At 34.5% G+C, this 14,805-nt stretch overlaps 1 protein-coding gene across 25 annotated transcripts in view; it reads right to left on the bottom strand.

Moving 5' to 3' along the window:
- UCHL5 (ubiquitin C-terminal hydrolase L5) overlaps positions 1–14,805 on the bottom strand; it is a 50,124-nt gene that overhangs the window by 17,471 nt on the left and 17,848 nt on the right. For all 25 annotated transcript variants that reach the window (XM_055235392.2, XM_055235393.2, XM_055235379.2 and 22 more), the window contains one exon: positions 78–203. In XM_055235392.2, the coding sequence (XP_055091367.2) occupies positions 78–203 (126 nt within the window). The remainder of the gene's footprint in view (positions 1–77; positions 204–14,805) is intronic.

The raw sequence follows: 14,805 nt of genomic DNA, 5'->3' as shown, positions 1-14,805 counted from the left end.
AATAATTTTCAAAGTAGCCTATTAATATACAAACTTTCACAAATATGACATTTTAGGAATAAGAAGGTTGTACTCACAGCTGCATCAAAACTTTGTGAAAATTCTTTAAACTCTGATAATGTCTCGCCTAAATGGACATCCTGGTGGGTACAGTTCAGTAACACACTCACTATGGCTTGAGTAGCACAAGCATTATTAATTACCTATAAAATATAAAAGTGAAGATATCAATGTGTTTAAAAAAATAAAAAATGGTTTTTAACTGGTGACAATGGCCCCAAAACATGAAGTTTTCAAATTATATTTTATAAAGTCTCAGCATAAACAGAATAAATATGTTTAATTTCTATCCTAATCTATTTTCAAAAATTTGCTGCAATTCTGGAGTTGAAAATTCTAGGAAACCAAACGAACTCAATGAACTCATAATATTACCAAAAACCAATCCAGTTAGGGTGACAAGACCAATCATCCTGATGGAAAACACAGCTGATTAAGCCAACAGAGCTTGTCCTCCTCTCCTATTCATTTCCTCCTAGACTCATTTCTACCTATTCAAATTCAATTAGTATTTTATTACCGAGCATAAGCTTCAATTCACCTGTGTGATTTTAGAGAACGTCTTAACTCACATTAGTTTCTACCCTCATTTAAATTCCCAAACAGGGTATATAATGTCCACATATTTTTTTTCACTCAATCATGTACAGTCTTTACATTGCTATCATCTAGCTGTAATCATTTAACAAATTATCTGGACCTTACATTCTAGCCAAAGGAAAAAACAGTTAGATAGCATTTACTATGTGCCAGTTACTTTTCTAGGCACTCTACATGTGTTATTTCTTTTAATCCTCTCAACAACTTATGAAGAAGGAGTACTATTATCATCTTCATTTTAAATTTGTAGAAGCTGAGGCACAAAGAGGTTAAGTGCCCAAGGGCACACAGCCAATCTTGTTCTAGAATTTGTGTACACAGCCATCATGCTAGGCTGTCTCTGTACATACATGTGGTCTCTCCAACAAGATTATAAACCACTTTATGAACAGCAGTTTCTTCCACAATGCCTAAGTACCTATAGTATTGAGATCATGAAGCTGCAAAGAACCTCAGATGATCAGTGTGAACACCAGCAAGGTTAATCATACAGCTGAATAATTTTTTAAATTACAGCTTACTCCTACTACAGTATTATGTTACTATATTATAATTAGTCTTTCCAATAATGCTAACTAGCTTATGATTTTACATTTTAGTAAATTATCTATTTTTATCCTGCCTGATTTCAGAAGAAAAAAATTCAATTATTTTCCTTCTTTAATTCTTATAGTTCTCTATTTCTCATGTTGGTAGAGGTTTTTAAGGTCTTATGAATATCTACCAGTTCCTGAACTGTTGACTGAAGTATATTAGAGAAATTCCTTGGTAAGTCTGCACTCTCCATTACAGAATAGTCTCGTACTCCTAATTCTCAATAACTATAACATCACCATGCTTCTACAATTCTTCTCTTTAAGCATTTTATATTCAAAACTGTCTTAAAATTGATGAATTAGGAAAAAGTAGTGATAGATCCAGAATCCAATTAACACTGCTGCTGATTTATACGAATATGTATTTTGATCTGAATCACAGTTCTTTAGTAAATTTTGATGAAAATTTTAATGATTAAAGAGGACTTCATAAATGTGGTTGACTAAAATACTGTAACACTTAGTACTCCCTTATCTTAGGTCAAAATTACCTAAGGTGAAATTATCTGAGGATAGCACAGTGGGAGGAGTTAAGTTAGGAGAAGTTAAAATTTATACTTATTAACACATTCTTTCAAAATCAAGACATCTTAAAGATTTAATATATACCCAATGCTAAACTAGGCAGTGAGGCTACGGCAGAAAAGATTATCAAACATTTCTATAATCTAAGGACTTCAAATTTGTAATCCATTATTTTAGGATTTTAAGAAGTAGAAAAAATTCTTGTGGTTACTTTCTTTTTTGACGTCAATAATAATTTACACTGTCCATGATATATTAGAGCTCATTTTGTATGTGTGTGTGAGAAGAAAAGTTACAATGTACATGGGTATGAGAATATTGTCTTCAAGTTTTAAAATGAGTTTAGTGCCACCAAGTGGTTATGCTAGACATGGTACAAAATTAACAAAAAACAAAAGAAAATGTAAAAGTGTACAGCCATTCATTCATTCATTCAAATAATACTTACTGAGCACCTACTATGTGCCAGACATTGTAATAAAGGTTGAACAGTGAATAAGAAAGATGTGGTCCTTGTCCTCCTAAGTCTTACATAAAAATAATCTTATATATAGTCAAATAAAGTTCTATTTGAAAGAACTTTAACTCATGTCACAAAAAATCTATTGCAGTATGAATTATTTAGGTAGTTCTCAACTTTAAAAATCTTTAGCTTATCCTAAGTGTCCTACTTTAACTCTGGCTTTTAAGATATTTTAAAATAAAGCAGTAGAGTTCAATAATCGAAATGAGGCTAGAGCAGAGGGTCTCAAGTAGGACTGACCCAGAACCTTAAGAGTTTGGTTTGAATTCCTACGCCAGGGTATATAGTCTTTAGTTTATCAGGGCACTTCTACTCTCTATTTCTTACACACAATCCAATTCACACATTCATGATGACAACCTGATACTGATGGCATTTGATTTTGTAATCCCCAGACTAGAGAATTTCTTTTCAAAGCTTATACAAAAGAAGAGTAGATGTCCAGAGGAATAATATAAAAATAGCTTAAAGTACTGCCTATATAAATTATAGTCAATCAAAAAACAAGCAATGGGGAAAGGATTCCCTATTTAATAAATGGTATTGGGAAAACTGGCTAGCCATACGCAGAAAACTGAAGCTGGACCCCTTCCTTACACCATATACAAAAATTAACTCAAGATGGATTAAAAATTTAAACGTAAGACCTAAAACTATAAAAACCCTAGAAGAAAACCTAGGCAATACCATTCAGGACATAGGCATGGGCAAAGACTTCATGACTAAAACACCAAAAGCAATTGCAACAAAAACCAAAATTGACAAATGGGATCCAATTAAACTGAAGAGCTCTGCACAGCAAAAGAAACTATCATCAGAGTGAACGGGCCACCTACAGAATGGAAGAAAATTTTTGCAATCTATCCATCTGACAAAGGACTAATATCCAGAATATACAAAGAACTTAAACAAATGTAGAAGAAAAAAACAACCCCATCAGAAAGTGGGCAAAGGATATGAACAGACACTTTTCAAAAGAAGACATTTATGTGGCCAACAAACATATGAAAGAAAGCTCATCATCACTGGTCATTAGTGAAATGCAAATCAAAACCACAATGAGATATCATCTCACACCAGTTAGAAAGGCAATCATTAAAAAGTCAGGAAACAACAGATACTGGAGAGGATGTGGAGAAACAGGAAAGCTTTTACATTGTTGGTGGGAGTGTAAATTCGTTCAACCATTGTGGAAGACAGTGTGGCGATTCCTCAAGGATCTAGAACCAGAAATACCATTTGACCCAGCAATCCCATTACTGGGTATATACCCAAAGGATTTTAAATCATTCCACTATAAAGAAACATGCACATGTATGTTTATTGCAGTACTGTTCACAATAGCAAAGACTTGGAACCAACCCAAATGCCCGTCAATGATAGACTGGAAAAAGGAAATGTGGCACATACACACCATGGAATACTATGTGGCCATAAAAAAGGATGAGTTCAAGTCCTTTGCAAGGACGTGGATGAAACTGGAAACCATCATTCTCAGCAAACTAACAGAGGAACAGAAAACCAAACACCGCATGTTCTCACTCGTAAATGGGAGTTGAACAATGAGAACGCATGGGTACAGGGAGGGGAACATCACACACCAAGGCTTGTCGGGGGGTTGGGGGCAAGGGGAGGGATAGCATTAGGAGAAATACGTAATGGAGACGATGGGTTGATTATTGCAGTAAACCACCATGGCACGTGTATACCTATGTAACAAACCTGCACATTCTGCACATATATCCCAGAACTTAAAGTATACAAAATATATATATGTTAAAAAAATTATTGTCAATCTTCATTGAGTCATAGCTATAGCAATATAAATACATACAATTTTAAATTTGTTAATAGTCAAGGAAAAAGGTTGAGAATGTAACAGTATCTTTCCCACGAGAAAGTGATACTGAAAAAAAGTGTAAATGTCCTGCTCATGAAGACTCTATAAAGATACACAGAAAAAAGGGATGAACACCAGAAAAATAAAATAGTAAAGGAAAAAATCATTTTATACTGGAGTATCAGAGAAAGTTTATTTACAAATGTGAAATTTTAATAGGGGTTTGAAAGTTTGGTAGGAACTAGAGAATAGAGACGGAAATTCACTTTAAAAAGTGAGAACAGTGTGAACAAAAGAACAAATTAAGATGTTTGATATGCTTCTTGTTCAAGAGACAATAAGCATATTGCTCATTTGTACTAGTGTGGTTATAGTCATAGTGGGGTTATTCTTTACCTTGTTAAGTCACTGGCCTTGAGTAATTAGGAGTTTACCCAAAGAGTAAGACATTTTGAATACAGAAATAAAATAATCAAAACAGTGGTTCAGAAAGATTCAGTTTAAGTCAATTTACAGGAAGGACTGAAGGTGGCTAAAAGGAGAAATAAGATCAGCCAGGTTCCTACCCTAATAAAAGTATGAAATAATAAAGAGTAGTAGGTTAATATAATACATAAAACCACTATCACACAAACATGCAAGTGAGAAATCTAGAAATTAGAAATATAACTAAAAATAAAATAAGATTTAAAAGAATAAAAGAATATTAATAACAACCATATGAAATGATTTTGAAAATTTAAGCTGAAATGAAGAAATCTTTTAAAAAAATACATCTTACCAGAGCCAACTCAAGAAGAAATAAAGAGCCACAATAGTCCCTTAACTACTGAAATGAAGCAGTATTTTAAAATATTCTCACAAAGAAAATACCAGGCCTACATGGATATACAGGTCAATTCTTCAAAACTTTGAAGAAGTATATCACCTTAATTTTACACAAATTCTTCAAGGCACTAAAAATAAGAGAAAATTCCAACTCATTTCATGAAGCCAGGATAACCTTAATACTAAAACAAGTCAAAGCCATTACAGAAGAAGAAAAATTAACACATTTCATTCAAAAATTTAAATGCAAAAACCTAAACAAAATACTACTATATTTAACCCAATAGTGCATAAAAAGAGAATACACCCTGACCAAGTGGGCTTATCCCAGGTTTGGAAGAATGATTTAATATTAGAAAAATCCAAACATAATTAACTGCATTAACCTAGTAAAGGGAAGAAAATACAGAAGATCATCTCAATAGAGGCAGAAAAAGGATTTGAAAAAATTTAATATACTTTCATAATAAACACACTAATTAATAACATAACATTAAAAATAAAAAAGCTAGAGTAAACATCATCCTAAATGGAGAAATGGTAAAAGGCATTCTCTTTTAAGTTGCAAGTGGTTTTATTGGAGGGTGTTAGCCAGGAATTAAGACAAGAAAAATAAATTAGAGTCAAAAGGATTATAAAGGAGGAAATAAAACTACCATTATTTATACCTGATATGGTCATTTTGATAAGAACACACCCACTCAAGAAAAAAAAATTATTAGTGATAATAGAAAAGTTTAGCAGGATGGCTAAATATAATATTAATAGATGAAAGTGAACTGCCTGTCTTTATGCCAAAGGCAACCACCTAAAAAATAAAACTACCAAAAGAAAACTACTCCAAGTCATACAATAATCAAACTCTCAAAGGTTAAAGACAAAGAGAGGATCCTAAAGGCAGTAAGGGAAAACAAGCAAACAATATATAAAGGTGCTTCAATTCATCTAGCAACGGAGTTCTCAACAGAAACCATGCAGGCCAGGAGGGAGTGGGATGAAATTTTCAAATTCTAAAAGAAGAAAAAAAAAAAGGCCATCCAAGAATACTGTCTCCAGCAAAGCTATCCTTCAAATATGAAGGAGAAGTAAAGTCTTTCCCATACAAAAGCTGAGAGAAGTGGCCACCATGAGACTTGTCTTACAAGAAATGCTAAGGGCAGTTCTTCAATCTGAACAGAAAAAAACACTAATGCGCAAAACCAAAACATTTTAAGGTCTAAAATCCACTGGTAAAAGTAAATACACAAAGAAACCTAGAATAATATTGTCACTATGGTATGCAGTCTGCTCATAACTCTGGTATAAGGCCCAAAAGACAAATCTACCCCAAACAGTAATACCAATAGCAACCTGTTGAAACAGACAATATAAGAAATACATATACTGACAAAACACAAAGTCAAAATACAGGGGGTAAAAAGTTAAAGTGTAGAGTTTTTTTCTTTGCTTCTATTCTTTTCTTTATAATCTAAGTTGTTATCTCTTTATAATAACATGTCATATGTATATGTTTTGTAAGCTTCATCGTAACCGCAATGCAAAAACCTGTAATAGATTCACTAAAAATAAAAAACAACAAATTAAAACATACCACCTGACAAAAATTTCCTAACAACAAAGGAAGACTGTAAGAAAGGAAGAGACCAATTACAAAACAACCAGAAAACAAGCAACAAAATGGCAGTAATAAGTCCTCACTTATCAATAATAACACTGACTGTAAATGGGCTCAATTCTTCAATTAAAAGGCATAGAGTCTCTGAGTTCATAAAGATATAAAACCCCATAATATGGTACGTACAAATAACCCACTTCACCTATAAAGATATATAGACCAAAAGGGAAAGGGTGGAAGAAGATATTCTGTGCAATTGAAAACCAAAAGAACAGGAGTACTATCCTTATATCAGATAAATAGACTACAAAGCAAAGACTATAAAAACAGACAGAGAAGGTCACTACATAATGATAAAGGGGTCAATCTAGCAAGAGAATATAACAATTATAAATATGTATACATCTAACACCTGAGTTCTCAAGTGTATAAATATAATGCAAGTGTTTATAGATCTAAAGCAAATACTACTATCTACTCTCTCTGACAGATCATGCAGACAGAAAACCAACAAAGAAACATCAGAATTTAACTACAGACTAAACCAAATAAACCTAACTGACATTTACAGAACATTTCAACCAACTGCTGCAAAACACACATTATTTTCACTATTTTCATCAGCATATGGATATCCAGCATACATCCAGGATAGACCATGTTAGTCCACAAAACAAGTCTCAATAAATCACTGAATAGTATGATTTATAGTAAAAAAAATACCAAGTTTCTTTTCAGACCACAATGGAATAAAACGAGAAATCAATAATAGAAACCTTGGAAACTACACAAACACATAGAGATTAAACAACATGCTACTGAATGATGAACAGGCCAATAAAGAAAATAAGAAAAAATTTTAAAAATGCACTGAAACAAATAAAAATGGAAATACAGCATACCAAAATCTATGAGATATGGCAAAAGCATACTAAGAGGGAAATTCGTAGCAAAAATATCAAAAAAGCAGAAAGACTCCAAATAAACCACCTAATTATATACCCCAAGGAACTAGAAAAGCAGGAACAAACCAAACCCAAAATTATTAGAAGGAAAGAAATAATAAAGATCAGAGCAGAAATCAATGAAATTGAGACTTAAAAAGACAATATTAAGATCAAGGAAATGAAAAATTTTCAGGAAAGGTAAACAAAATTGACAAACCTTTACTCAGGCTAAGAAAAAAGAAAGACGATCCAAATAAATAAAATCAGAAACAAAAAAGGACACATAACATCTGAAATCACAGTAATACAAGGAATCATTAGAAACTATTATGAACAGCTATATACAAAAAAACTGGAAAATCTAAAAATGGACAAATTCCTAGATACATACAACCTACCAAGACCAAACCAGGAAGGGATAAAAAAATCTAAACAATCTAATAACAAGTAATGAGATCAGAGCCATAATTAAAAGTAAAGCAAAGCCCAGGATGTGACAACTTCATTACTAAATTCTACCCAACATTTAAAGAAGAATGAATGCTAATTTTACTCAAACTCTTCAAAAAAATTGAAGAAGAAGGAATGCTTTCCAACTCATTCTACAAAATCAGCATTATTCTGATAACAAAACCAGGCAAGGACACAACAAAAAAACTACAGACCAGTATCACTGATGATAATAGATGCAAAAATCTTCAACCAAATAGTAACAAACCAAATTCAATAGTAACAAACCAAATTAAGTAATACCATATTAAAAAGATCATTTACCTAATGGGTGCAGCACACCAACATGGCACATGTATACATATGTAACAAACCAAACCTGCACGTTGTGCACATGTACCCTAGAACTTAAAGTATTTAAAAAAAAAAAAAAAGGTCATTTACCATGATTAAGTAAGAGTCATCCAGGGATGCAAGATGGTTCAATATATGCTAATCAATAAATGTGATATCAAGAAAAAAACTATCTAATTATTTCAACAGATGCTAAAAAAGCATTCGATAAAATTTAACATCCTTTATGACAAAAACCCTCAATACACTGGGTATAGAAGGTACATACCTCAACACAATAAAAGCCATATAAAACAGACCCACAGCTAATATCATACCGAATTAAAAAAAAATGAAAGTCTTAGGCCAGGCACCATGGCTCATGCCTGTAATCCCAGCACTTTGGGAGGCCGAGGCGGGCAGATCACGAAGTCAGGAGATCAAGACCATCCTGGCTACACAATGAAACCCCATCTTCACTAAAAATACAAAAAATTAGCTGGGCATGGTGGCGGACGCCTGTAGTCCCAGCTACTCGGGAGGCTGAGGCAGGAGAACGGTGTGAACTGGGGAGGCGGAGCTTGCAGTGAGCCGAGATTGCGCTACTGCACTCCAGCCTGGGCAACAGAGTGAGACTTCATCTCAAAAAAAAAAAAAGAAAATCTTTTCTCTAAGATCAGGAACAAGACAAGGATGATCATTTTTACCATTTTATTCAACATAATACTGCAAGTCCTGCCTAGAGCAACCAGGCAAGAGAAGGAAATAAAGGGCATCCAAACTGGAAAGGAAGAAGTAAAATTAGCACTGTTCATAGCTGACATAATCTTAGAAAAACCTAAAGACCACCAAAAAACTCTTGGAACTGATAAACGAGTTCAGTAAAGTTGCAGGATATAACCAAGCACAGTAGCTCACACCTGTAATCCCAGCACTTTGGGAGGCTGAGGCAGGAGGAATGCTTGAGCCCAGGAGTTTAAGACCAGCTGGGCAACATAATGAGACCCTGTCTCTACAGAAAATTCTAAAAATTAGCCACATGTACTAGCGCACAGTTGTAGTCTTAGCTACTCAGGAGGCTGAGGCAGGAGGATTGCTTGAGCCCAGAAGCGCAAGGTTATAGTGAGCTACGATTGTGCTACTTCACTCCAGACAGAGAAAGACCCTGTCTCAAAAACAAAAAAGTTGAAGAATACAAAATCAGCATACAAAAATCAGCTGCTATTATATATGCCAACAGTGAATCTGAAAAAGAAATTAAGAAAAAAATCCTATTTAAAAGAGCTACAAAGAATATAAAATAGGCCAGGTGCAGTGGCTCAAGCCTGTAATCCCAGTACTTTGGGAGCCCAAGGTGGGCAGATCACTTGAGGCCAGGAGTTTGCGACCAACCTGGCCAACATGGCAAAATCCTGTCTCTACTAAAAATACAAAAATTAGCCTGGCATGGTGGCACATGCCTGTAATTCCAGCTACTCAGGAGGCTGAGGCACAAGAATAGCTTGAACCTGGGAGGCGAGGCGAAGTTGAGCCAAGATTGTGCCACTACACTCCAGCCTGGGTGACTAAGTGAGACTATGTCTCAAAAAAAAAAAAAAAAAAAAAAAAAAAAAAAGAATCTAAAATACCTAAGAATCAATTTAACCAAAGAAGTACAAGATCTACACAAGGACAAGTATAAAGCACTGATGAAGAGTTCACCAAAAACTGGATATTCCATGCTCATGAACTGGAAGAATTAATATTGTTAAAATGACAATTCTACTGAAAGCAACGGACAGATTCAATGCACTCCCTATCAAAATACCAGCGGCATTCTTCACACAAACAGAAAAAGCAATCCCCAGATTTATACGGAACACAAAAGACTCGAGATGGCCAAAGCAATCCTGAGCAAAAAGAACAAAACTGGAAGAATCACATTACCTGACTTCAAAATAGACTACAAAGCTATAATAACCAAATCAACAGGATTCTAGCATAAATACAGACACATAGACCAATGGAACAGAATAGAGAATCCAGATATAACTCCATGCATTTACAGATAAATCATTTTCAACAAAGGTGCCAAGAATATACAATAGAGAAAGGGTAGTCTCTCCAATAAATGGTTCTGGGAAAACTGGATAACCATTGCAGAAAAAAGAAACTAGATCCCAGTATCCCACTGTACACAAAAATCAAATCAAAATGGATTAAACACTTAAATATAAGACTTGAAACTATGAAGCTACTATAAGAAAAACATTGGGGAAAATCTCCAGGACATTGGTTGGGGCAAAAATTTTTTAGTAAGACCTCAAAAAGCACAGACAACAAAAGCAAAAATAAATGAATAGGATTACATCAAAGAAGCTTCTGTATAACAAAGGAACCAATCAACAAAGTAAAGAGACAACCCACAGAATGGGAGAAAATATTTGCAAACTACCCATCTTATAAGGGATTAACAACCAGGATATATAAGAAGCTCAAGCAACTCAACAGGAAAAGATAAAAAAATCAGATTTAAAAATGGACAGAAGATCTGAATAGACATTTCTCAAAAGACATACAAATGGCCAACAGATACATAAGAAAATACTCAACATCATTAATCATCAGAGCAATGCAAATCAAAACCACAATGTTATCATCTCACCCAAGTTAAAATGGCTTTTAACAAAAAGGGAATGACAGATAAGTGGTGAGGATGTGGAGAAAGGGGAACCCTCATAAACACTACTGGTAGAAATGTAAATTAGTATAGCTACTATGGAAAACTGTATGGAGGTTATGCAAAACTAAAAAATGAACTACTGTATAATCTAGCAATCCACTATTGGGTATACAGATCCAAAAGAAGGGAAATAAATATATCAAAGAGATATCTGCACTCCTTGTTTTTATTATGGCACTATTAATAATAGCCAAAATATATAATCAACTTAAGTGTCCATCAATGGATGAATGGATAAAGAAAATGTAGTATATATATACAATGTGAGATTATTCAGCCATAAAAAAGAATGAAATCCTGTTATTTGGAGCAATATGGAAATGGAGGTCATTATGTTAAATGAAATAAGCCAAGCACAGAAAGACAAATATCTCATGTTCTCACTCACATGTGAAAGCTAAAACAGCGAATCTTCAGGATAGAAAGTAGACTGATGGTTGCCAGAGGCTGGGAAGGGTGGGGTGGTGAGGGGGTGAAGGGGATGAAGGGAGTTTGATTAATGGGTGCAAATATACAGTTTAATAGAAGAAAGAAGACCTAGTGTTTGACGAATCAGTAGGGTGCCTATTGTTTACAATAATCTATATTTCAAAATAGCTATAAGAGGATAATTTGAATGTTTCTAGCATAAAGACAAATATTTAAGGTGACTGATATCCCAATTACACTAATTTGATATTTATAAATTATATGAATGTATTAAATTATCACACATATCCCCAAAATATGTACATCTACTATGTATCAATAATTTTTTTAAAAAAAAGCACAATTAACCCCATTGAAAAATAATATAAACAAGAATTTCACAGAGGAAATACATATGGCTGCTAAGCACATGAAGAGCGTTTCAACATGATTAGTGATCAGGGAGACATAAGCCAAGACAAAAATGAAGTAGCATTTTGGAACCAATTAGCTGACAAAAATTTAAAAGCCTAGCAATGCCACGTGTTATATAATATGTGGCTTTGTAACAACTCCTACACATTGCTAGTGGAAGCGCAAATTTAAACAGCTACTTCAGAAAACGTTTGGATATTTCCTCCAAAAGTTGCACATTTACATATTAGATGAAATACTCATTCTACTTCTAGGTATATACCAGGAGAAACTTGCACATGTATAAAAAATGTTTACAGCAACACAATTCACAGTAACTCAAATTGAAAACCCAAAGAACAAACTACAGAAGAGTAAGTAAACTGTAGCATGTTAGTGCAGCTGGTATCATATAGCATGCAAAATAAATGAACTATCATAATAAACTTATGGATGAATCTTAACAATAGAATATTAAGTGAAAAAAGTAGGCTAGGCATAATGGTTCACATCTGTAATCCCAGCACTTTGTGAGGGCAAAGGTGGGAGAATCATTTGAGTCTAGGAGTTAGAGACCAGTCTGAGTAACATAATGAGATTCTGTCTCTACAAAAAATATAAAAAATTAGCAGGGCGTGGTGGTGTGCATCTGTAGTCCCAGCTACTCAGGAGGCTGAGGCAGGAGGTTGAGGCTACAATGAGCCGTGATCATGCCATTGCACTCCAGCCTAGGTGACAAAGCGAGATCCTATCTCCAAAAATAGAAAAAAAAACACTCCCAAAATGTATATAGAGCACGATACTTTTTATCAAGTTAAAATTTTATTTACAAACACCTTTTTCAGGATTACAAAAAATACATAAAAAGAAAATGATAAACAGAATGCAACATAAGGGTTACACTGGATGGAGAAAGGGAAAACGAGAAGTACATTGAACGATGGGTGGGACAGAAGGAAATAACATAGACAAAGTTTATTTCAGCAGTAGGTTCTTAGGCACTTGTTTCTTAAAATAATCAAATAAATAAAAGGAGACCATGAGTAAACCAATCATATATATGTGTTACTAACCAAGGATTCTTATAATCCCATTCTGGGTACCTTAAGAGCAACTTTTTAGGAAAAAAGAAAAACAGCCATCATCATAATGTCTTCCTCCTCCATCCTCACATCTAATCTATTACACATTAAAGGTGCTAATACTTTATTCAAATCTATTCACATGTCTCTTTACTTCCAGTTTTTTGTTTACTATCACATGGACTTCTGCAAAAGCCTCCTAACTTACATCTACTCATGTCCTACACTACTTCTCAAACGCATTCCCAACACTGGAGCCAAAATGGCCTCTTCTAAATTCAGCAAAGTCTCAGCATACAAAATCAATGTACAAAAATCACAAGCATTCTTATACACCAATAACAGACAGACAGCCAAATCATGAGTGAACTTACATTCACAATTGCTTCAAAGAGAAGAAAATACCTAGGGGTCCAACTTACAAGGGATGTGAAAGACCTCTTCAAGGAGAACTACAAACCACTGCTCAATGAAATAAAAGAGGATACAAACAAATGGAAGAACATTCCATGCTCAAGGGTTGGAAGAATCAATAACGTGAAAATGGCCATACTGCCCAAGGTAATTTATAGATTCAATGCCATCCCCATCAAGCTACCAATGACTTTCTGCACAGAATTGGAAAAAACTACTTTGAAGTTCATATGCAACCAAAAAAGAGCCCGCATAGCCAAGTCAATCCTAACCCAAAAGAACAAAGCTGGAGGCATCACGCTACCTGACTTCAAACTATACTACAAGGCTACAGTAACCAAAACAGCATGGTACTGGTACCAAAACAGAGATATAGATCAATGGAACAGAACAGAGCCCTCAGAAATAATGCTGCATATCTACAACTATCTGATCTTTGACAAACCTGACAAAAACAAGCAATAGGGAAAGGATTCCCTATTTAATAAATGGTGCTGGGAAAACTGGCTAGCCACATGTAGAAAGCTGAAACTGGATCCCTTCCTTACACCTTATACAAAAATTAACTCAAGATGGATTAAAGACTTACATGTTAGAACTAAAACCATAAAAACTCTAGAAGAAAACCTAGGCATTACCATTCAGGACATAGGCATGGGCAAGGACTTCATGTCTAAAACACCAAAAGCAATGGCAACAAAAGCCAAAATTGACAAATGGGATCTAATTAAACTAAAGAGCTTCTGCACAGCAAAAGAAACTACCATCAGAGTGAACAGGCAACCTACAGAATGGGAGAAAATTTTCACAACCTACTCATCTGACAAAGGGTTAATATCCAGAATCTACAAGGAACTCAAACAAATTTACAAGAAAAAAACAAACAACCCCATCAAAAAGTGGGCAGAGGACATGAACAGACACTTCTCAAAAGAAGACATTTATGCAGCCAAAAAACACATGAAAAAATGCTCATCATCACTGGCCATCAGAGAAATGCAAATCAAAACCACAATGAGATACCATCTCACACCAGTTAGAATGGCCATCATTAAAAAGGCAGGAAACAACAGGTGCTGGAGAGGATGTGGAGAAATAGGAACATTTTTACACTGTTGGTGGGACTGTAAACTAGTTCAACCATTGTGGAAGTCAGTGCGGCAATTCCTCAGGGATCTAGAACTAGAAATACCATTTGACCCAGCCATCCCATTACTGGGTATATACCCAAAGGACTATAAATCATGCTGCTATAAAGACACATGCACACGTATGTTTATTGCAGCACTATTCACAATAGCAAAGACTTGGAACCAACCCAAATGCCTGTCAACGATAGACTGGAAAAAGGAAATGTGGCACATATACACCATGGAATACTATGCAGCCATAAAAAATGATGAGTTCATGTCCTTTGTAGGGACATGGATGAAACTGGAAATCATCAT

The sequence above is a fragment of the Symphalangus syndactylus genome, chromosome 19 (assembly GCF_028878055.3).
Source record: "Symphalangus syndactylus isolate Jambi chromosome 19, NHGRI_mSymSyn1-v2.1_pri, whole genome shotgun sequence".
Lineage (NCBI taxonomy): Eukaryota > Metazoa > Chordata > Mammalia > Primates > Hylobatidae > Symphalangus > Symphalangus syndactylus.
Note: the sequence above shows the minus strand (reverse complement) of the source record. Positions and strands in the feature narration are given on the sequence as shown.